Here is a 24,640-nt window from a genome sequence, read left to right on the forward strand (position 1 = left end):
TGTTTGGCGGGTCCGGGCTGGGGATTCGAACCCGCCACCTTAGGTGTACGTGGCTGGCGCCTTAGCCAGTTGAGCTATAGGCGCCGAGCCTAGAGCCAGTCTTTTTAGAGTGAGACCTCGTCTCTAAAAATAGCTGGGCGTTGTGGTGGGCACCTATAGTCCCAGCTACTCAGGAGGGTGTGGCAAGAGAATCGCTTGAGACCAAGAGTTTCAGGTTGCTGTGAGGTATGACAGCACAGCACTCTACTGAGGTCTCAAAAAAAAAAAGAAAAAAAAGTTAAACTCTACCCTACCTTACCCTACCCCAATGCTTTCTGCTTAACTTTGCCAAATTATCTTTTCCCTTTTCTAGTTGTAAAATAAGAAAATCTCAAATATAACTTTTTATTTTTTGAAACAAAGTCTATGTCACCTTCAGGAGAGTGCTGTGGAATTATAGCTCACAGCAACCTCTAACTCTTGGGTTTAAATGATTCTCTTACCTCAACCTCCCAAACAGCTGGGACTATAGGTGCCTACCACAACATCAGCTATTTTTTTGTCGCAGCTGTCATTATTGTTCAGCTGGCCCAGGCCAGGTTTGAATTGCCAGTGAACCCACCAGCCTCAGTGTATATGGCTGACACCGTAATCACTGTGGTATGGGCGCTGAGCCTCAAATGTAACTTCATTGAATTTGGCCTGTGGAAACCAAAGTAGGTTAAAAGGCTGGACACAGTGGCTCACACCTGTAATGATAGCATTCTGGGGGCTGAGGTAGGTGGATCACCTGAACTTAGGAGTTCAAGACTACCTTGAGCAAAGTGAGACCTCATCTCTACTAAAAATAGAAAGAAAAATAGCCAGGTATTGTGGTGGGTGTCTATAGTCCCAGCTACTTGGGAAGCTGAGGCAAGAGGACTACTTAAGCCTAAGAGTTTGAAGTTGCTGTGAGCTATGATGCCACAAGACTCAACCCCAGGATGACTGAGACTCTTTTTTTTTTTTTTTTTTTAAAAGTGGGTTAAGAAATACATTTTGAACAGTATTCCCTCCATTGAAAGTCAAGCTAAATATGCTGAGTTAGTAACTATTCAGATGATATAGAAAATGAACTAATAACAGAAGGAAAGACTTGCATATATTTTAGCAAACACAGAGTAATCTTTACCTTATCATTTAGAAGTGGTTTGATCTCTGTGAGTTGAACATCCTGAAGTTCATCCATGAGGACAGATGAGAATAGGGGAATCTCAAGAATAAATCAGTAACTCTGAAACAGAAGAGAAGGAAGTAAAGAAAAAGACTTCAGCTAGGAGTTGGAAATAAAACAGTCACACTACACCCATTCATTCAAATAATAGAGCAGGGGTCCTCAAACTTTTTAAACAGAGGGCCAGTTCACTGTCCCTCAGACCGTTGGAGGGCCAGAATGCAGGCCCTAGGACGAGTTGGCTGCTAAGCAGGACAGGCAATGGCAGCAAAAACACCTGGCGGGCCGGATAAATGTCCTAGGTGGGCTGTATGTGGCCCGCAGGCCATAGGTGAGGACGCCTGTAATAGTGCTTACCCTGCATCACACTGCTCAGGGGGCTTAAGAGACATAGTTATGGCAGACAGATGCTAAAGTGGCCTACATGATTCTTGCTTCCTGGTATTCACACCCTTACATAATTCTGCCCTCCCGGGAAAGGTAGAGGTAGAACCTGTGGCTTGCTTTTAAACAACAGAATATGGCCTAGCACTCTGGGAAGCTGTGGGGGTGAGGGGCAGTCACCTGAGCAGTCAAGAGTTCAAGACCAGCCTGAGCAAAATAAGACCTCTGTCTGTACTAAAAACAGAAAAACTAGTCAGGTGTTGTGCAAGTGCTTATAGTCCCAGTTACTCAGGAGACTGAGATAAGAGAATTGCTTGAGCCCAGGAATTTGAGTTTGCCATAAGCTTTCACGCCATGGCACTCTACCCAAGGTAAACAGGTGAGATTCTGTCTCAAAAAACCCCCAAACAAAACAAAAAACAACATAAGACAGCAAAAGTGAAAGGATGGAGTTCCTGTATGTGATTTACACTATGTGATGTTTGAACTACTGTCTTGCTGACACTCTCTCCCCTGCTAGCTTTGAAGAAGCAAGCTGAGGTGTCATGAGAGGTTCATGTGGCAAGGAACTGAGAACAGCCTCCACCTGAATCTGAGAGCCTCAGTCCAACAGTCTGCAAGGAACTGAATACTACGAACCACCACAAGAGCCTAGAAGCAGATCCTTCCCCAGTTGGGTCTCAGATGAGAAGCAAGCCCTAACCAACTGCTTTGACTGCAGCCTTGCAGAAGACCTATGCCACCTTCACCAGACTCCTGACTCATGGAAACTGCAAGATAATAAACGTGTGTTGTTTTAGGCTACTAAATTTGTGGCAATACTTTTATGTAGCAAAAAAATAATTAATACAATAGTAGTCTGCCTCTAAGATGGCCTCCAATGATCACTGTTACCCAGTACTCACACTCACGTATAATCCCCCACCCTCTAAAAATCAGGGATGGCCTGTGTAACTGATGTTGTATAGAACAGTAAGCTTGCTGCTCCAGTGTGACGGAGGAGCTGGCAACAAAGCAGTAGACATTCACCTTCCACATATTAGAGGACCTAATGCTTTCGTCTAGAAACTCAATTTTTGCTCAATTTTTTCTTACTGTTGCCAACCCTTGCCAATGGGCAGTTTTGTAACTTCTATAAAAAAGCTTAAGATCACATGGTGGAAAACTCCATCTCTAGATCGGCTACACAGACTGGCTCCCTCCTGGGGATCCAAAGGCTTGCGTCCCAGCATCTGCACAAATGCTATAGCTGCCAGATTCTCATCATGGTACTAAGATATATATATATATTTTTTGAGACAGAGTCTCACTTTGTTGCCCTCGGTAGAGTGCCGAGGCATCACAGCTCATAGCAACCTCCAGCTCCTGGGCTTAGGCGATTCTCTTGCCTCAGCCTCCTAAGAAGCTGGGACTACAGGTGCCCGCCAAAATGCCCAGCTATTTTTTGTTGCGGTTTGGCGGAGGCTGGGTTTGAACCTGCCACTCTCGGTATGTGGCGCCAGCACCTTACTCGCTGAACCACAGGCGCCGCCCCAGAGCTATTAATATTTTTAAAAGGCCAACAGAGAGTTTATAAACTGCAGCAGACAATTTTACATCTTTCCTAGTCTTATGAGGAAAAGGGAAGACTAATAAGTAAAAACTAGCCATCCTCAAGTTAAGGAAGTGAGTCCAGTACTGAATGGGTGGAAAGGGAAAAAGGTGGGCATCTACTCTGTGCCAGGAATTATTATATAAGTACCTCATGTTTAATCTTCATAATAATCCTTTCTGGTAGATATCTTCACTTCCTACTTTATAGATGAGAAATTTAGACTTAGAGAGGTTAATTAACTTCTCTGAAATCCCCCATCTAAGGTGGACACCACAGGACTAGTCCTAGCTACTCAGGAGCCTGAGGCAGAGGATCACTTGAACCCAGGATTTAAGTCCAGCTTGGGCAACATAGCAAGACATCATCTCTAATAATAATAATAGTAAATAGTAGTACAAGGATTTAAAAACATTTGCTTTTCCTATTATAGCTTGAGCATTCCAAATCCAAAAATCTAAAACCTGAAATGATCCAATTAGCATTTCCTATCAGTATCTTGTTGGCATTCATTTTGGAATTTTAGATTTGGGATGTTTAACCAGTAAATCTACAATAAAACTTCTATAGTTGACCACCTCCTTAAGTTGACCTAATTTCCATATACTGGACAAGCACCACATGTCAGTATATGTATCACAATCGGCCTACTTCCTTATGTTGACCACCTCTGTACATTGACCTATTTCATAGAGTCCCTTGGGGTCAAAGTACAGAGGTTTTACTGTGTAATGCCAATATGACAAAATCATAAAAATCTAAACTCTCAAAACACTTCTGGTGCCACTAATTTCATGTAAGGGATATTCAACCTGTATACCGTAATGGCTATGCCAAGGCCCTAACTACTAGTTGTCGGACCATGGGCAAGGTCCTTCTTCTTTACCTATACTGTGATACCTCTTTGAGGTAATAGAAGCCTAAAGCAATCTTATACATACCAACAATGACTCAGACATCTTAAAAATGAAAGTTTGAGTCATCGCATCAGGATAAGAGCCCTCACTAGCTCCATAGTTAATGAAGTGCATGGAGAACATGGAATGAGCACAGAAAAAGAAAATCAGTAACCAGTTTCAGAAGAAAGAGCTATTTATTGTCTGTTATTAGAACAGTGTATAATCCTTTTCTAGTTTATAAGTACGATGACTGAGTGTCACACATGTGTGAGATGTGCCTCCCTCAAACCGTATTACATTACCCATCTGACATGGAAAAAAAAAAAGCACAGTGTGTCTCCAACTCTATCACCTGGGTATCCTGTTTAGGATCTTAGACATAATCAGTTTTGAATGACGACAGTCTAACATGTTACCTCATCACTGAAGAGTGGAGATTATTTAAGTCAAGGAACTACAGAACTAAAAAGCTTGATTATTAGCAACAGTCTGCAAAAAAGATAGTGAGAATGAGGCAGAGAAAGATTCAGTTTTATTTCATCCTGGCTTCTTCCAAAAAGAATTTCAGTAAACTTAGATGGGATTTTTAAACACTCAACAGGCCAGGTCAACTAGAAGGGGAAGATAATGGAGAAACAACAATTTGCAGAAACTAGATGAAAGGTGACAAAGGTCTGTCAGGTTACTGGAATTACAAAAAGAGGAGAAAAAGGGAGATCTAGGATATAAAATTGGTAAAAATAGCATGAAGTCAGAATAGAGTCAGATTTTACCAAGGATCCTGGTTAGGGAGATAGAAGAATGATTGCACAATGAATGTAAATCAGTGAGCTGAGATAGAGTTAACGGTGAAATTGATTTAACAAACCAACAAAAATCCAACAGAACAATTTGGGTCAGGAATCCAAGAATAACCTGAGCATAGATAGGCATGAGTTTCCCTGTCTGTCAAGGGAAAAGACTGGGCAGGATGATCTTAGCCCTGATAGGAAACTCCCTATAAAAGTAGTAATACATTACATTTTTTCCCAGGGTAACTGATATAGCCCTTACTACAATCCTGAGTGGTCCCAGCATGCTGAGGTTTAACAACTAGCTGAAGGTCACTGGGTAAATCAGCAGGAGAGTATACTTGACATGACCTTAAAGGTAAGAGGGTGTCAGGCTTTTATCTCACCCTAAGCTATGCCCATTAGTCAGAGAAAGCTTACTGACATTTCCAGTGTTTAAAAGCACTGCTTTATTAGTTTTAAAAAGACTAAGAATAAGAAAGCATTGGCTTTCTAAACTGTAAGCTGTCTTGTTTTGTAGCTTTCTCCCCTGACCAAAGTAATCTGGCCTTTGTCAGACTTTGCCAGGATGTCTTAACACCAAACCACTAGTTTTTATTCCAGGGGCAGAATCAACCACTTTTGTTTTTGCCAAGATTATAGACAGACGACCCAAACAGAATGAAGGCAGCAAACACAAGAGGTATACTTGGGAGAAAGACTCGGAAGGGGTCAACTGGAGCTAGTGCTTTAGTAGTTATGGTTAGAAAGCAGCAAGAAGTGGCCAGGGGATGGGGTGGAAAGGTAGTCAGGAGAACATCTAAGCAAGCAGACTCACATCCTTTCTCTTTTTACCTATAAACAGTGGCTAAAAGAGTAATCATCTCAGTACTTTACAATTTACAAAACACCTTCAACAGAGCAGTCAGGATCAGGCCACAGGCTCTAGGATAAAACCCTGATATGGTGTGAATAACAAGAAAGCACAGATTTAGAACTGGAGTTCCTCTTTACCCATTAATTCAATTGAGATAGAGAGACAAAGTCTATAAACAAATCAGTACAGTTCAAGGCAGAATACACATAAACTTAAGACTTGGACAAACTCAAAGGCAGTTTCTCAAACTTGGCACCATTGACATTTTAGGCCAGACAACTCTTTCTTTTGGGAGGACTGTCCTGTACACTCTAGAATGTACAGCAGCATCTCTGGCCTACAGAACCAGATGCCAGTACCATTCTACCAACAGCTGTAAAAACTAAAAATGTTTCCAGACAATGCCAAATGTCCTCAGTGGGGCAAAAGTATTCCCAATTGAAAACTATTGCTCTGGCTCAGTGCCTGTGGCTCAAGTGGCTAAGGCGCCAGCCACATACACTTAAGGTGGCGGGTTCAAACCCAGCCCAGGCCCACCAAAACAACAATGATGGCTGCAACCAAAAAATAGCCAGGCGTTGTGACAGGCATCTCTGGTCCCAGCTACTTGGGAGGCTGAGGCAGGAGACTCGCTTGAGCCCGGGAGTTGGAGGTTGCTGTGAGCTGTGATGCCACAGCACTCTACCCAGGGGGATAGCTTGAGGCTCTGTCTCAAAAAAAAAAAACAAAAAAAAACCAACTATTGCTCTAAGGGTCACAGAGATTTAGGGCAAAAATTAACGCACATTATAGGTGCCGAGAAAAGCTTCATGGAGGAGGTAATATTTGAACTACACCTAGAAGAACAAAAAAAATTCCTATGGGTGAGGGTGAAAGAAAAAAGAAGGAATTCCAGAAAGGGAAAATAACTTAAAAGACACAGAGATGAGAAAGCACAGGTCTCTTGGAAAATGTTCCAATTTGAGCTGTATGTGGTGGCTCACGCCTGGAATCCCAGCACTATGTATGGGAGGCTGAGGACCTCTTGAGTTCAGGAGTTTGAGACCAGCCTCAGCAACATAGTAACACCCTGTCTGTTTAAAAAACAATAATAATAATTCTAATTTGGTAAGACCAGAGGGTTCCTGTTGGAAGTAGGAAACTAAAAAAAATGACAGATGAAGTTAGATCATGGATAGCTATCTATCAACTAATACTTACAAAATGCACACATAATAAAACAGCCAATACAAGCTACAACAGAGATGTTTAACAGTCATACAAGTCATGCCAATGACACATGCTGAGCATCTGTAATCTGAAAATCCAAAATCTGAACTGTTTTAATACCATATTTTTTTTAATTTTAAAAATTATTTTACTTCTTATTTTGGCTTAACATAAGGGTACATATGACAAGGCTACGTTATTTGCATTTGTTAGGAAAAGTCCCAGTCCTACTTGAGTCTTTCACCCAGATGTACCATATACCCCTACATTGTATCCATTAGGTGGAGACTTACTGAGCCCCTTTCCCCCTTCCCTATTCAAAACTTTTGGAACCCTAACATGACCCTCAAAGAAATGCTAATTACAGCACTTTAGACTTCCAAATGAGGGATATTCTGTAGGTATAATGCAAATATTAAAAAATCTGAAAAATGTGATATCTAAAACACTTCTGGTCTCAGGCATTTTGGGTAAGGGATCTCTGCACTTCCATGTGTTCTATTTTCCCAAGAGGACAGAATGTTGCTTGAATTTTCATGTCTTATGTTGTTCCTAGTGTTTGAAACATATTCTCAGAACTAAATGAAATTTGGAACCAGTGCAGAGGTGGGAAAAATAACTAACAACTAGGATGGTCAGGAGTTTCCCAAGTGAAGTGAGAATGATGGGCCCTGCAGGTATACTTATTTATTTATTTAAGAAACAGTCTCACTTTGTTGCCCTTGGTAGAGTGCTCTGGTGTCACAGCTCACAGCAACCTCCAGCTCTTGGGCTTAGGCGATTCTCTTGCCTCAACCTCCCAAGTAGCTGGGACTACAGGCGCCCGCCACAATGCCCAGCTATTTTTTGTTGCAGTTGTCATTGATCTTTAGCACGCTCGGGCTGGGTTAGAACACGCCAGCCTCAGTGTATGTGGCTGGCGCCATAACCACTGTGTTATGGGCGCCGAGCCCAGTTATATGTCTTTTGGGGTTTTTTTTTTTTTTTTTTTCAGTTTTTGGCCAGGGCAGGGTTTGGACCCACCACCTCCAGTATATGGGGCCAGCACCTTACTCCTTAAGCCACAGGTGCCGCCCTAGGTATACATTTTAGATAGGTAGAAGGAAAAAGAAGACATTTCAGGTCAGAACATCCAGGATGAGAAAGAAAGAAATATACATAACATATTCAGGTGACACCAAGAACAATGGGGCTGAAAAAGAACACAAGCTGGAATAGTCTGTGTGAGAAGGCAGAGCACTTGAACTGAATTTTGTTTTTTTATTTTTAATTTTTTGAGACAGAGTCTCATTTTCTTACCCTTGGTGAAGTGCCGAGGTGTCATAGCTCACAACAGCCTTAAACTCTTGTGCTCAAGTGATTGTCTTGCCTCAGCCTCTCAAGTAGCTAGGACTACAGGTGCCCACTACAACACCTGGCTATTTTTAGAGACAGGGTCTCAGTCTTGCTCAGGCTGATCATGAACTCCTGAGCTCAAGAGATCTACCCATCTCAGCCTTCCAGAGTGTTAGGATTATAGATGTGAGCCACTGTGCCCAGCCTGAACTGGGTATCACTATGTAGACAACCACTGATGGTTTCTGAGAAGCAGAAAAACACAGAAGCTTAACTTTTTCAGGTGTTTAAAACTTGGTCATCTTGTCCAGTACTTGTCTTAACTATACATAGAAAAGACCCGGGTGGCTTTGAAGAGTATCAGTGCCAATTTAACTGGGGGTAGGGGCAGGACTCAAGTATTGTGAGTCTTTTTTTTTTTTGAACCAGGGTCTCCTAAGCTGGTCTTCGATTTGTGACATCAAGGGCACCTCAGCCTCCCCAGCCACGTCAAGTAATGTTTTTAAAGCTCCACAAGTAATTCTTACATACAGCTATAGCTAAGAACTACTGGTCTATAGTATCTTCCAATGAGAAAAGAGGCCCAGAAAACTTAAGTGATTTGCATAAATTCACACAGCTGGCTAAGTATAGGGCTGTGACTAGCATCTGGACTTCTAGCCCAGGCTCTGAAAGAGGTTCTACAGTACTGGGCTAAATTAATTCTATAAAATGTGCAATTATTTGATGATTTTTAAGTTTTAAGTATCTTATGGCTTTTAAGCTTTGTCAGGGATAAAACCTGAATTAATCTAATAATAAACTATTGACTTAAGCATCCCCGAAATGTCCAGGGTAATAGACGGTGGTTTCACTGCTGTCTTCTGGGGGCCCTTAGGGAAGCAAAGGACTCTGGAGACTCGCTGGGAAACCAGATAAACAACCCAAACCACCCAGCTCCCTGGAAGAAACAATGATTTTTTAAATAGTTCACAGAGATTTTTCACTGCATAAAGGACAGGCCGGGTACCTCTTTACCATTGGACATACTATGAGATAATATCCCCTATCTACATAAGCAAAGAGATTGAGGCAGTGATCAAAGGCAACTGCTGAAGCATGCTCACAGATTCTTATTTTAACAGGAAACATCCCTGCCAGTCCTCAGTCCTGGATAAGAGCCATTCACATCACTTGTATTTTCCTGAAAGGAAAAGGAAAAGGGCAGCACCTCCTATAACAGGCCCACCTTCCTGTTGTGACACGCCTGGGTGCTGGCAGCAGGTGGTAAACTGGACATCTGCAGAAACTTCCAACCTAGGAATTGGAGTCTGCCCCATGTATTCATTCTATTCATTCCAGCATCCTGGCACAGATAACTGCTACAACAAAGTAACTCCCATGTAGGGTCTTCTTATTAATCCCCAACACCCATCAGTCATCTGAAGGTCTAACACAAGTGTCATACTAAAGTAACTAAAAGAGAAGCACGACCCTCTGGCTCACATTTTTGAAGGATGCAGCTCAGGACACCAGGAAAGCTACTGCTGGCAAGGCCCTGGTGTGCTCTTGGATGGGCTCCAGGTTCCTGCCAGCTCTAAGGCAGAATCTCCGAAAACAATTTGTTCTTTAAGACAGCCTGAGTGAGGTAAAGGACAAACAAGAGCCTAAAATACAGAACTTAATACTCATACTAGCCAAATGTATTGCACTCTTACGCTATGGCAGATACCATGATAAACACTTTATCCATTCATTGTTTCATTTTACTTCCAAACACATTTATAAGCTATGTGCTGTAATGCTCCCCTTTTTACATATGAAGAAACTGAGGCTTTAGTGATTTTGTAATTTGCCAAAGGTCACACAGCCAGCAAGCAGCAGAGCAAAGATGTGAACCTGAGCGATATGCACCTAGAGCTTGAACAGACCTCTATGAATAATTTTTCCCACTTGATGCCAACCTATCATTAGTTCTTCTAACTTATTTTCTCAGATTTGATTACTGGAATTTATCAGACAGGAATTAATGATCAAAGAATTCTGAAAACTGACAAGCATTATACAAAGTTTAGGTATTATTATTACCATTACTACTTTAATAGGAGAGACTCCCACCTATCTAAGGACTATCTAATCACCAAAGCTTCATTTTAGTTTGGTTAAAACCATTCCAACACAAAGACTTAAGGGAAGCAACATCTTTAAATGGCAAGAGGGGCTCTGGCTTGAGAGCTTTCTAGCTGCAAGGATAAAAAGACAATAGTGGCCTGGCACAGTGGCTCATGCCTATAATCATAGCATTTTGGGAGTCTGAGGCTTGAGGATTATTTGAGCTCAGGAGTCTGAGACCAGTCTGAGCAAAAGCAAGACCCGATCTCTACTAAAAACAGAAAAAAATTAGGTGGGTGTGGTGGCACATGACTGGTAGTCCTAGTTACTTAAGAGGCTGAGGCAGAAGGACTACCTAAACCCAGAATTTGGGGCCACTGTGAACTATGATAAAGGGGAAGGAGGGAGGGAGGGAGGGAAGGAATAAGGAAGGAAGGAAGACAGGAAGACAGGAAGACAATAGCCTGATTCCTCTCTTAGTTTTCTGCTAAGTATTATAGTTTAAAGTACAATGGTTTTGGAACTAAGATCTCACAATTTTAAAAAGGATCCAATTTTTATCCATGAGTTGAGAGTTCAGACCTAAAAATGCAAAAGCACCATAAGGATAAAGCCATCATTTTTATTCATTTTTTTTAGAGACAAGATCTTACTCTGTTGTCAAGGCTGAGGTATAGTAGTGTGACCATAGCTCACTATAACTTCAAACTCTTGAGCTCGAGAGAATTTCCCATTTTAGCCACTTAAGTAGCTGGGACTAATGGCGTGCACCACAATAACCAGCTAATAAAAAATTAGGGTTTCGGCTCGGCACCTGTGGCTCAAGTGGCTAAGGCGCCAGCCACATACACCTAAGGTGGCGGGTTTGAATCCAGCCCGAACCCGTCAAACAACAATGATGGCTGCAACCAAAAAATAGCCTGGCGTTGTGGTGGGCGCCTGTGGTCCCAGCTACTTGGGAGGCAGAGGCAGGAAACTCACTTGAGCCCAGGAGTTGGAGGTTGCTGTGAGCTGTGATGCCATGGCACTCTACCCAGGGGGACAGCTTGAGGCTCTGTCTCAAAAAAAAAAAAAAAAAAAAAAAAAATTAGAGTTTCACTGTGTTGCCCTGGCTGGTATCAAAATCCTGGCCTTGAGTGATCCTCCTACCTCAGCTTTCCAAAGTACTGGGGTTCCTGGTGTGAGATGCCCTACCAGGCCCAAAGCTGTCATTTTAAAAAAACTCTTGTTTTGAGGCTAGGCGGTGGCTCATACCTGTAATCCTAGCACTTGGGATGCCAAGATGGGTGGATTGCTAGAGCTCACGAGTTTGAGACCAGCCTGAGCAAAAAGCAAGACCTCGTCTCTACTAAAAATAGAAAAACCGAGCCAAGAGGATCGCTTGAGCCCAAGAGTTTGAGGTTGCTGTGAGCTGTGAAGCCACAGTACTCTACCGAGGATGACAGACACAGTACCATGGCGTCATAGCTCACAGCAACCTCAAACTCTTGGGCTTAAGTGATTCTCTTGCCTCAGCCTCCCAAGTAGCTGGGATCACAGGCACTCGCCACAATACTTGGCAATTTTTTTGTTGTTGCAGTTGTCATTGTTGCTTTGCTGGCCTGGGCCAGGTTCAAACCTGCCACCCTTGGTATATGTGGCCGGTGCCATAACCACTGTGCCACAGGTGCAGAGTCAAAAAACCCCCTCTGTTTGGAAAGCACATATTTCAGAAAAGATTACTACATAACAAATGAAAAGTTGACATGACTTCTAATCTTGTTTTTGTTGTCAGACAAGGCCTTGCTATTTTGCCCTGACCGGTCTCAAACCCTTGAGCTAAAGTGATCCTCCAGCCTCAGCCTCCTGAGTACCTGGAACTACAGAAGTACTATTTCTAATCTTAAGTTATCACTGCAAGTAGGAAGCAATTTCATTCTGTTTTTATCAGCTACATACAATTTTCTTATCCTGATTTATTAGGTTTATGAGTTTTTAAGTAACATTAGTGGCAGTTCCCAAAAAAATGACAGCTATTGTCCCAAAACTCGAAATAGCACCATTTTAAAAAAGATACTGCGAAATATAAAACAAAAAATCTCTAAGTAATAAAATTAAGTATGAAGAGTGGCTATATCAACAATTTATACTTATTAATTAAAAAACCCATACTTGAGACTATGGGCATTTTTATGTGGTTAAGAGATTAAAGACGGGCTTGGCACCTATAGCTCAACCGGCTAAGGCGCCAGCCACATACACCTAAGGTGGCGGGTTTGAATCCCCAGCCCGGACCCGCCAAACAATGACGGCTGCAACCAAAAAATAGCCGGGTGTTGTGGCGGACGCCTGTGGTCCCAGCTACTTCGGAGGCTGAGGCAGGAGACTCGCTTGAGCCCAGGAGTTGGAGGTTGCTGTGAGCTGTAATGCCACGGCACTCTACCCAGGGGAACAGCTTGAGGCTCTGTCTCAAAAAAAAAAAAAAAAGAGATTAAAGATGAATGATATAGCCAAAGCCTGGGGAAAGTCACCATTTTACCTTGGAAATTAATCTTCATTTACTATATTAAATCTCTGGGGAGTGAGAAAAAGTAGCAACTCTACATAAAAAGGCTCCGTATCATGTGTTATCACCACATCCAGAATGCCAGCTCCGTATCATTCAAGTTTAACAGCATAGCCTATTCAGTACAGTAATTAGTGTTTATATAGAATTTAACTCAATGCAAAGAAGCCATATTTCCTGAAAAATGCACCCCATGTAGTCTTCGACAACAAATATTTATTTAGGGCTGATATGTTTAACTCTGTCAGGCATCATAGGAAATATCACAGAATTTTGAGTCAACTGAAAAGATCAAAAAAACATAAAACCACCCATTTCCCCATACTATTTAAAACATTTTCCATATATCAATTAATTTCACATGAATAAATAAGAGAACAATTATAGGTAAATACTACAAATACAACGGAATCAGCATTGTGATTAAAACTTTTATTTAGGTGGCACCCGTACCGAGCCTGGCCTGGGCCAGCTCAACAGCATTAACAACTGCAACAAAAAAATAGGTGGGTGTTGTGGCGGGTGCCTGTAGTCCCAGCAACTTTAGAGGATGAGGCAAGAGAACTGCTTAAGCCCAAGTGTTTGAGGTTGCTATGAGCTGTGATGCCACAGCACTCTACCCAGGGTGACACAGTGAGACTCTGCCTCAAAACAAACAAACAAAAAAAACCCTTTTATTTACCAAAGAAAACACTGCAACCTGGTAAAAATTCTCATACTCAAGCTAGGTATGTTTTTGTGTGCTATTTTTAAGCAGACTCTTACAAGGGGTTGGGGGAATCTTTTAGAATAGATAATTTGACATCCAATTCTGCAGCAAACCCAAAATGTTATCAATCTTTGGATTTGAAAAGTCCTTCTTAATGCACTCCTTCCTTTCACCATTCCCATCCAGGCTTGTTAATTTTCTCCCAGAAACTCCCACTTGGCCTTTTCCTTTCTTTCGTACTAGTTTCAATTCTTTTCTAGATTTGTTAATTTATTCATCATTTACCAATTGCCTGTTATCAGCCAAGCACAGAGGTAGATCTGCTCTTTGGAACCTCATGCCACATTGAGTTGAGCTATTATCTGCCCATCTCGATCACCAGACTAGAAGCTTTAGCAAAGGCTTTGTATTTCCAGAAGCTAGCAGCATCTGGCATATAACAGACACTCCAAATATGTTTGTTGTGTGAAACTAAATTACTTTACCAAGCTCTTTTTTTAGGCTATAAATATTTTAGTATGTATCTTCAAAAAGGACTCAGATTTTTCTTTCCTTTTTAAAATACAAAAGCAGTATGTGCACAATGCAAAACTAATATAGAATGGTATAAGATAAAGTCAGTTCTCCAACCCTCTAAATCCCACTCCCACAAGTGACTACCACTATAGTTATGGTATGTATCTTTCTAAAACTCTCCTATGATGCTAATGTAAGACATACACAGTAAAACAAGTTGACAGTTTCTGACCAGCTTCTCAACTTTCTAACACAGTGGTTCTCAAAGTGTGGAACTTGGACTAACAGCATCAGCCTCACCTAGGAACCTGTTAAAACTGCAAATTCTAGGGCCCCACTCCAGATATAATCAATCAGAAACGCTAGAAGTGGGATCCAACCATATGAGTTTAAACTCCCTAAGTGACTCTGATGGTTGAGAACCATCACTTTAATCTAGCTGAGGCAATTTTTTTTTTATTATCCCTTAAATAAGGTAGGCATTGCTATCCTATCTCAATTTTATCAACCATGCTTCAATATGCTTTCCTTGTCTTGTTAATTAACTCTGACTCTATTGTCAAGGCCCAGAAGGTCCTAATTCTTCCTCAACGTGGTCTCACCACTGCAGCTCATACTGATCCTTCTTGTCTCTCTTTCCCTAACTTATGCAACACACCTAATCCCTCTACCATACAAATTAACAATTAGGTATCTGTTTTCAATGTTAGAGAACTGTTCTTTTTTTTTTTTTTTTTTTTTGAGAAAAAACCCCCCAGTTGCCCCCCGGGGGGGGGGGCGGGGGCACCCCACCCCGCAGCAACTTCCAACTCCTGGGCTCAAGCAAGTCTCCTGCCTCAGCCTCCCAAGTAGCTGGGACCACAGGCACCCACCACAACACTTGGCTATTTTTTGGTTGCAGCCGTCATTGTTGTTTTTGGCGGGCCAGAGCTAGATTCGAACCCACCACCTTAGGTGTATGTGGCTGGCGCCTTAGCCACCTGAGCCACAGGCGCCAAGCCTAGAGAACTGTTCTTTACTCTTCCTCCAAAAGACTGTAACATCCTTGAAGATATGAATCAGATTTCTTTCTTTTTAAATGAATCATATTTCTTATCACTCTTCCCCTGCCCCTGATCAAAGCACATAAATAATTTTCTTCTTTTTTGAGACAGAGTCTCACTCTGCTGACCTGGGTAGAGTGCTATGGCATCATAATTCACAGCAACCTCAAACTCCTGGGTTCAAGGAATCGAATCCTCTTGCCTCAGCCTCCCGAGTAGCTGGGACTACAGGCATGCACCACTATACCTCACTAGTTTTTCTTTCCTTTTTTCTTTTTGCAGTTTTTGACCGGGGCTGGGTTTGAACCCACCACCTCCAGCATATGGGGCCAGCGCCCTATCCTTTTGAGCCACAGGCGCCGCCCCCTCAATAGTTTTTCTGGTTTTTTTTTTTTTGAGACAGAGTTTTACTTATTAACCCTTGGTAGAGTGCCGTGGCGTCACAGTTCACAGTAACCTCCACCTCCTTGGGCTTAAGCGATTCTCTTGCCTGAACCTCTCGAGTAGCTGGGGCTACAGGCACCTGCTACAACACCCGGCTATTTTTTTGTTGCAGTTTGGCTGGGGATGGGTTTGAACCCACCACCCTTGGTATATGGGGCCGGCACCCTACTCACTGAGCCATAGGCGCTGCCCAGTTTTTCTGTTTTTAGTAGAGATAGGGTCTCACTCTTGCTCAGGGTGGTCCTGAACTCCTCAGCCTCCCAGAGTACTAGGAATACAGGCATGAGCCAGTGCACCTAGACATAAATGAAATTTTAATGGATTTGCTGGTAAATGTCTTTAAGGATAAATTCACTGAGAGAAGAAACACTGACAAACTTTTAATGGATAAAAAGTCTGTAATCTCAAATTGTAGCCCTAGTTCCATGACCTTGGACAAGTTCATTGCTCAAGATGATGTCTATAAAAGTGAGAAGGCTGGACTCAATGCTTAATGCTTCTTTTCAGCTTCAATAACATAAGATTTCACAAAACGACCCATGTTGGAATATCTTATTCCATTATACTCTAATATGGCTTAGCTTGTAACACTAATATGGCAATTTTAAGACTTGACTTACAGTTAGATACAGTGTTTCCCGATGAGCTAAACTCTTGCAGTAGGATCCATGTTTGATTCACCTATGAATCTTCCACTAACTCCAGTATCATACTACGCCTTACACTTAACAGTTCAATATATTTGCAGAAAATTATTTGGAAAAACTCTTTAAGAAGCTACATTTATATAAAGAAACCATGCACATTTCTGCTGCCTCCCAAAGGACTCTTTTGAATATTTATTATTATAAATGCCATGTAATGATATATGATAATGATGGTGATTATTCTGGTATCACCAGGGGCAGTCAACTACAAGGCATAAAAAATGTAAAAATGTATCTCTCATGCACTTAGGGACTAAAAGGAGATAAGCATCAGGCTATCAACTGCAATATGCAAATTAAAACTTCCCTGCACCTTTAAGCAATAAATACCAACTCCACTGTTGGGGATAAACAGGCTTCACAAGACTCTTAACTGCAAGGTTTCAGAAACAACAGGGTAGACAGAGGCCTTTGAGTGGTGAGGGATGACAAGAAGTTGAATCCAAAGGAAGGAACAGCAAAGAGAAAGTGAAGGGCAAGAAGGAAGAATGGAAGGGCAACAGGAAAGTAATAAAAAGCAGCAGTGGAAATTTACTGTATCTTTACCAAAGGTCTACTAAGCCAGGCATTTAGGGTTGCCAAGATGACCCCCTGACCTTAAAGGACTAACAGACCTAGAGGTAAGACTGAAAGTAAGACCCTAGTGTTTGTGTGATTCTATTTGGGAAAATCAAGCAGGGAAGGCTTCACAGAGAAGGTGGTGATATAGTGGAGCCTTTGAAATGTGGAGGAGGATTTGCTAAGGGAGAAAAAAGACAGTTTGAGCTAGTTATTTTGGGGGAGAAACATTTACATATTTTTATAGCTGTTCATTTGGAACTTTAACTCATGAGAGGTTTCTTATATTCAGAACCACGGTGTCAACGTTCTTTCTCTTTTTACTTTATCTTAAATACTGAAATGTTCAAGCCCGGGATTGGAGCAGAGCCAGAAAGTCCCAGAATGAGGTGAGTGCTTGCCAAATCTGCTCTGTCACCTCCAACTCCATCCAGCCCAGCTAGCCCAGTCCTGCTTTCCCCGCAGCCAGAGAAGGAAGAATACTTTTATCCCCTGGGGGCCAGGCTTGGGGCAAAATCTGGATGCAAGCAGGCAAGGCTTATTCCTGTTCTCCCAATAAGCCACCTAAGGAGAGCTACCCTGCCTCCTAAACCATGAGCTTCCTAGTCTACCTGTGACAAGAGAGGTCAGCTCTGCAGAAAAAGGGGTTTCACGAAAAGCAAAGAGGGAGCATTGGATTGAGCAGTGATGATGTACCGAGATAATCTTAATAAACGCTTAGCAAGACACATAGCACTGGATTAACGTTAGCTCTTATTAACACCGCTACTATGTTACAGTAACGCCCCCAATTATACTCCGAAAACGTGAAAATAATCTTTCTGCAGCCTACTTTTATAACGTTTAAGAACAACTTCGGTGATGACAAATGTATTTCAATTTTTTCAAAGGTTTCGAGATCAAATTCCAACTGCACTGGCCGGAAAGCCCGAGACCCTGAGTTGGAGAGCTAGCCCTGCCTCTAGTCAGAAGCATGACCTTGGGCATGGCACTTCAGCTCTCTGCGCCTCAGTTTCCTTGGCTGTAAAGTGGAGCTAAGAAGCCTCTTTCCCGAAGGGTCGTCTAGGGTCCCATGAGAGGCTGCCCTCTGCTGCTTCGGAGCCACACGGTTGGAAGAAGTGCTCACAGCTCCCCTTCCAAGCCGCTGAGCTCAGAGCGGGCGGTGTAAATAGATGTTCAACCCAGAGGCCCACCGAGCTCCGCCGGCGGCGGAGCAGGAGTGGGAAAGGGGGTCGCGACTGCGGGGGCTGGGGGCCTGACGTCCCTGCAGCTAAGGTGTTGGCGCTGGAGGGAGGTTCGTCCCTAGCCGCCCGCCCGCTGTCGCTGGAGGGATGGACTGGGGGAGCAGCCGAGGAGGCCGGGCTGACCTGGGTCCCACGGGCGGGGCGGAGAGCCCTGGGGGTCCACAGGAAGCGGGCAGAACCTGGTCCCTGAGCCCCGCGGTGAAGCGAAGACGATACAGGGAAAGAGCAGGAAGGAGCTACGCCCCCGCATGCAGCGCCGCGCGCCCCCCGCGGGCCGGGCTCAGGCGTTCATTCACTCACTCACTCACCTGAGGCGCGAGCACCCGCCGTCAGTGCAGTAGCGGTGGCGACGCCGGCGGCAGCGGCGGCGAGAGGGGCGGGGGAGGCGCTGCGGCCGCGCAGGCGCGCTGAGTCTGCAAGGGCCCGCGCAGGCGCGCTGTTTCCGCCCGCCTCGGGAACTACCAAGGAGATGGAGGCCCAGCCGAGAGGGGCCGGCGGCGCCAAGTTGGATGTAGTTTTCTTGCTGCTGAGTCTCCTGGGAGGAGAATCTCATTCTTACGAGCTGCCGGGAGGGAGGGGCGCTGAGTGCTGCGTCTGGGTAGGCTCCCTTCCTTCCCCTAAATCGCATCTCATTGAAGCCTTTCATGGAGGCCTCAGACCCATACTCAAGATCAGTCACATAGCGCCTAGCACAATGCTTGGTACGTAGGCCTTAGTAAATTTTTGTGTTTTGAATAAACACAGTAATTTAATAAGTAGGATTCGAGGGCGGCGCCTGTGGCTCAGTGAGTAGGGCGCCAGTAGCCCCAGCTACACAGGAGGCTGAGGCAAGAGAATCGCCTGAGCCCAGGAGCTGGAGGTTGCTCTGGGCTGTGATGCTACAGTACTCTACCGCCGAGTGTGATAAAGTGGGACTGTCTCAAAAAAAAAAAAAAAAAGAGCTAGGATTCGAGTAATCTGAGAGGCCAAGTCGCTGGATGGCTTGAGCGCAGTTCAAGACCAGCCTGAGCAGGAGCCAGACCCCTTCTCTACAAAAAATAGAAAAACTAGGAGCCGGGTGCGGTGGCTCACACCTGTAATCCTAGCACTCTGAGAGGCCAAGGCGTGTGGATTGCCTGAGTTCACAGGTTCGAGACCAGCCTGAGCCAGAGCAAGACTTCATCGCTAAAAATAGCCGGGCGTGTACTGAGGGCAACAAAGTGTTTTGCTCAAAAACAAAGCAACCCCCCCCCAAACCTAGAATTCGAGAATCAAGGCTCCTAATTCCCAGTCCTCCATTGTATCACCTCTATTAAACTGCCAGCCACCACATCTATTTTCTTTTTTTTCAAAGACAGAGTCTCACCTTATCGCCCTGGGTAGACTGCTGTGTTGTCACAGCTCACAGCGACCTCCAACACCTGGGCTTAGGTGATTCTTTTGCCTCAGCCTCCGGAGTAGCTGGGACTACAAGCCCCCACCACAACAACCGGCTATTTTTTGTTGCAGTTTGGCGAGGGCCGGGTTTGAACCCACCACCCTCGGTATATGGGCCCGGCGCTTTACCCACTGAGCCACAGGCGCCGCCCAACATCTACTTTCTTGAATGCAGTATAAGAAATGGAATTTTTTTTTCCAGAACGACTGCATATATTATGGTTAATAACTCAACAATTTAAATAACTTAAAAACCCACATAACTCTTCCTTTAAAAAGTTTATTAATCCATTATTTCTTTAATATTAAGTATCACTCGGCTCGGCACCTATAGCTCAACCGGCTAAGGCGCCAGCCACGTACACCTAAGGTGGCGGGTTCGAATCCCCAGCCCGGACCCGCCAAACAATGACGGCTGCAACCAAAAAATGGCCAGGCGTTGTGGCAGGCGCCTGTGGTCCCAGCTACTTGGGAGGCGGAGGCAGGAGACTCGTTTGAGCCCAGGAGTTGGAGGTTGCTGTGAGCTGTGATGCCACAGCACTCTACCCAGGGGGACAGCTTGAGGCTCTGTCTCAAAAAAAAAAAAAAAAAAAATTAAGTATCACTGACTAAAATGAAAATATTAACTAAATTGTGCAAATGGAACAAACATTCTAAATATCTCAGAAGGCAGAAATATTATCAAGCCCAATTCTGAAACACATTTGGGTAGAGGGAAAATATTCATTGAGCATAGCCCTTTATTATAGGACATAGGTTTATCTGTTAACATTTATTAAATGCCAAATTGATTCTAGTTCACCCTCCCATACTATCTGTATATCCTTGGTTAAAGTACTTACTCTTTCCATGCATACCTGCGTTCCTCATCTATAATGACAAGAAAAAAAAGTTGTTCAGGCACAGTGGCTCACACCTGTAACCTTACCGCTCTGGGAGGCCGAGGCAGGTGGACTGTCTGGGCTTGGGAGGTTGAGACCACCCTGAGGAAGAGCTAGACCCAGTATCCAAAAAATAGCTGGGCGTTATGGCCAGCACTTGTAGTTCCAGCTATTGGGGAAGCTGAGGCAAGAAATTCACTTGAACCTAAGAGTTTGAGGTTACTGAGACCTATGATACCATGGCACTCCACTGAGGGTGACGAAGTGAGACTCTGTCTCAAAAAAATAAAAAATAGTTACAGGTTGTGGTAAAGACTAAATGATAATATCCATGTAAAATGCTCAGAGTTGAATGATAATATTTCTGTGTTTTATCATGTTTAGATGTTGAAGACGCAAAACTTTTTATTGAATTTGAACAAATCCCTTATAATCAAATGGGGGAAGTATAATTACCTTCAGAGAATGATCTATCCTGCTCTTACAGATAAGAAAATTGAGCATAAGAAAGGAAGGTTAACTACAAACTCTATACTCTTTCCCTTATACTACTCTACTTCTGAGTAGGCAATTAACACCATTCCTCTTGAGTCTTAAATGTTGGGTTTCCTTAAGGGTGCCTCAAGTTTCCCTTCTTGCTCTACCCTGGACAGTATCATTCATTTTGAAGTCTTCAGTAACTAGATATCAGTAACTCTCGATTTTATTTTTTTAAAGGCTAGTCAAGTGACGCAGTGGGAGAAGGAACAAAGGAATCTACCTGGTTGTGATCAATTAATTGTAAACACCACTGCACTTAGACCAGCCAGTAACTTTCTAATTTTAACTCTCGTTTGTAGTTGGGACTACAGGCGCCCGCCACAATGCCTACTTATTTTTTTTAGAGACGAGGTCTTGCTCTGGCTCAGGCTGATCTCGAACTCATGAGCTCAGGCAATCCACCTGCCTCAGCCTCCCAGAGTACTAAGATTATAGGGGTGAACTACCTTGCCTGGCCCTACAAATAAAATTTTAAAATTCTAATCCTGTCTCCTTTTTTTTTTGAGACAGAGTCTCATTTGTCACCCTTGGTAGAGTGCCGTGGTATCATAGCTCACAACAACCTCAAAATCTTGGGCTCAAGTCTCGCGAGTAGCTGGGACTATAGGTGCCCACCACAACAACCAGCTATTTTTAAGGATGGGGTCTCACTTTTGCTCAGACTGAACTCGCTTGTGAGCTCAAGCAATCAACCTGCCTCAGCCTCCCAGAGTGCTAGGATTACAGGTGTAAGCCACTGTGCCCAGCGTCTCTCCTCTTAAAGCTTTTCAATGACTTTCGATTATCTTCATCTCAGGCCACTGTTCCACTGTTCCCCAGCACTCCGGCTTTATTAGTTGTTTTTTTTTTTTTTTTAAGTGTCCCAGAAGACTCTACTCTCCCTCTCAAGCCTTGAAAACTGCTGATCCTTTTGCCTGAAATGTTTCTCCCATTTAACTCATTCATCCTTAAATCAGCTAAAATAGCTCTTCTGTAGTTTTCTCTTCTTGTTCCTGTATCCCCAATAGATTGTGAGCATCATGAGGAGAAATCCCTTATCTATTTTAATTTTTTTCTTTTTAGAAACAAGGTCTATGTTGCCCAGGCCAGTCTCAAATTTCTGGCCTCAAGTGATCCTCCCACCTTAGCATCCCAAAGTGCTGAGATTACAGATGTGAGCTAACATGCCCAGTACCCATATTCCAGACATCATAAGCAACATACAGTCCCATCCTACTCATCCTAGCTTTTGCTAGGTGCTGGCAGTGGATGAGTAGGGGGGGCCTGTATGTTGCTTATGGTGTCTTTGCCTTCTCTCTAGTTCCTAGAACTGTGCCTGGCATACAGCAGGAACTAAGAAAATATATAAAGAAAAAATGGGTGCAATTCAGGCATGTGGCTTACATCTGTAATCCTAGCACTGTGAGAGGCCAAGGTGGGAAGATTGCTTAACCTCAGGAATTTGAGACCAGCCTGAGCCAGAGCTAAACCCTGTCTCTACTAGAAATAGAAAAAATTAGCCAGGTGTAGTGGCATATGTTTGTAGTCCCAGCTAATTGAGAGGCTGACGCAGGAGCATCACCTCAGCCTGAGTTTGAGGTTGCAGTGAGCTATGATGATGCCACAGCTCTCTAGTCAGGGTGATAGACTGAGACCCTGTCAGCAAAAAAATAAATAAACAAACAAACAAACAAACAAAATGCATGGAGGTCAAAGGAAGGAAATACTAATTCTTATTTTTCTTATTTGAGATAGGGCCGTGCTCTGTTTCCTGGGCTAGAGTGGTTTTTTGGTTTTGTTTTTTTTTGGGGAGGGGAGAGTCAGAGTCTTGCTCAAGCTAATTTAGAACTCTTGGCCTTAAGCAATCCTCCCACCTGGACCTCCCAAAGTGCTAGGAATATAGGTGTGAGCCACTGGACCTAGACTATCAATTTTTAAGAACTGGTGCTTTTAAGACTTAAGATTAGGCTCGGTGCCTGTGGCTCAAGTGGCTAAGGTGCCAGCCACATATACCTAAGGTGGTGGGTTCGAATCCAGCCCGGGCCCGCCAAACAACAATGACGGCTGCAACCAAAAAAATAGCCGGGTGTTGTGGTGGGCCCCTGTGGTCCCAGCTACTTGGGAGGCTGAGGCAGTAGACTCATTTAAGCCCAGGAGTTGGAGGTTGCTGTGAGCTGTGATGCCACAGCACTCTACCCAGGGGGAAAGCTTGAGGCTCTGTCTCAAAAAAAAAAAAAAAAAAAAAAAGACTTAAGATTACATGACTAAGTGTTTAAATGAAATGGGTGTTGATCAGAGAATAAGAAATATAACAATAAATAAGCTGGGTTTTTGGGGTTTTTTTTTTTGTGAGACAAGAGCCTCAAGCTGTCACCCTGGGTAGAGTGCTATGGCATCACAGCTCACAGCAACCTCCAACTCCTAGGCTCAAGCAAGTCTCCTGCCTCAGCCTCCCAAGTAGCTGGGACTACAGGCACCTGCCACAACGCCCAGCTATTTATGGTTGCAGTCATCGTTGTTTGGCAGGCTCGGGCTGGATTTGAACCCACCAGCTCAGGTGTATGTGGCTGGCGCCTTAGCTGCTTGAGCCACAGGCACCGAGCCAATAAGCTGGTGTCTTATTAGTATTTAATGCTGAGGCATATCTCCATATTACTATTAATTTCAGCAGCTTGGGAAAGAATCCTATTTTCTGTTGAACCTTCCCTGTCCTTTTAATTTTTTAACATACTTGTTGGAGGTTGCTGTGAGCTGTGACACTATAGCACTCTACCCACAGCAACAGCTTCAGACTGTCTCAAAAAATAAATAAATAAATAAGGCTCCGTGCCTATAGCTCAAGTGGCTAGGGAGCCAGCCACATATACCGGAGCTGGCAGGTTCAAATCCAGCCCAGGCTGCCAAACAATGACAATTACAACCAAAAAGTAGCGGGGCGTTGTGGTGGGCACCTGTAGTCCCAGCTACTTGGGAAGCTGAGGCAAAAGAATTGCTTAAACCCAAGAGTTTGAGGTTGCTGTGAGCTGTGATGCCATGGTGCTCTACCCAGGGCAACAGCTTGAGACTCTGTCTCATAATAAATAAATAAATATTAAAATAAAATATTTTTTAATATACTCAAAACATATACAAAGACAAGGGAAAGCTTTTAATAATGAGTAATTTTATAATGCAGATTGCAAAGAACAATTAAAAGTAGTACTTAGCCCCTTCTTGCTATGAATCCAGGATTTAGGAGATAAACTGAATATAAAAACTAGAACACACTATATACAATAGCAATAGAAATTCGAGACTGGCCTGGACAGAGAATGAGTGGTATTTCCTTCAAATTGGACATCTTATGAATTGATATATGAATCCCATTAATTCACAAAATGCTCAAAACTCTTCTATTTAAAATCGCCTGCACAGCCACACTAGAAAATTAGTCTCATTCTTGTACAACCAAACTCAACCTGGCTCCTAAAATGTTTCATTAGACTTGGTTCTAAATGCCTTTGGTTGTTTCAAAAACTGAAAGATTCCTGACCATGAAGGATATATAAAAGAATGGGCCACTAGTTCTGAAGGTCATTTCAGAAAAGAAATTTCAAGCATTTTGTACATTCCTAGAAAAAATGTCTATATGACATTCTTTTGGATGTATAAATTCTATCACTTTTAGTAAAAAGTAAAAGTGCTCTATAGTCAGCCAATTATCCTCAAAA

At 43.3% G+C, this 24,640-nt stretch overlaps 1 protein-coding gene and 1 pseudogene across 3 annotated transcripts in view; one reads left to right on the top strand and one right to left on the bottom strand.

Annotated features, from left to right (window-relative positions):
• Window positions 1–18,456, bottom strand: part of NDRG3 (NDRG family member 3) — a 90,776-nt gene extending 72,320 nt beyond the window's left edge. For all 3 annotated transcript variants that reach the window (XM_012804147.2, XM_023512140.1, XM_012804148.2), the window contains exons 1-2: window positions 18,423–18,456; window positions 1,151–1,252 (exon numbers count right to left, since the gene is read on the bottom strand). In XM_012804147.2, coding sequence (XP_012659601.2) covers window positions 1,151–1,207 — 57 coding nt within the window. In that variant the 5' untranslated portion in view covers window positions 1,208–1,252; window positions 18,423–18,456. The remainder of the gene's footprint in view (window positions 1–1,150; window positions 1,253–18,422) is intronic.
• LOC111724757 lies at window positions 4,289–4,378 on the top strand (annotated as a pseudogene).
• Window positions 18,457–24,640: the final 6,184 nt, after the last annotated feature.

The sequence above is a fragment of the Otolemur garnettii genome, unplaced genomic scaffold (genome assembly GCF_000181295.1).
Source record: "Otolemur garnettii isolate 467f Iridium unplaced genomic scaffold, OtoGar3 scaffold00025, whole genome shotgun sequence".
NCBI classification, from domain to species: Eukaryota; Metazoa; Chordata; class Mammalia; order Primates; family Galagidae; genus Otolemur; species Otolemur garnettii.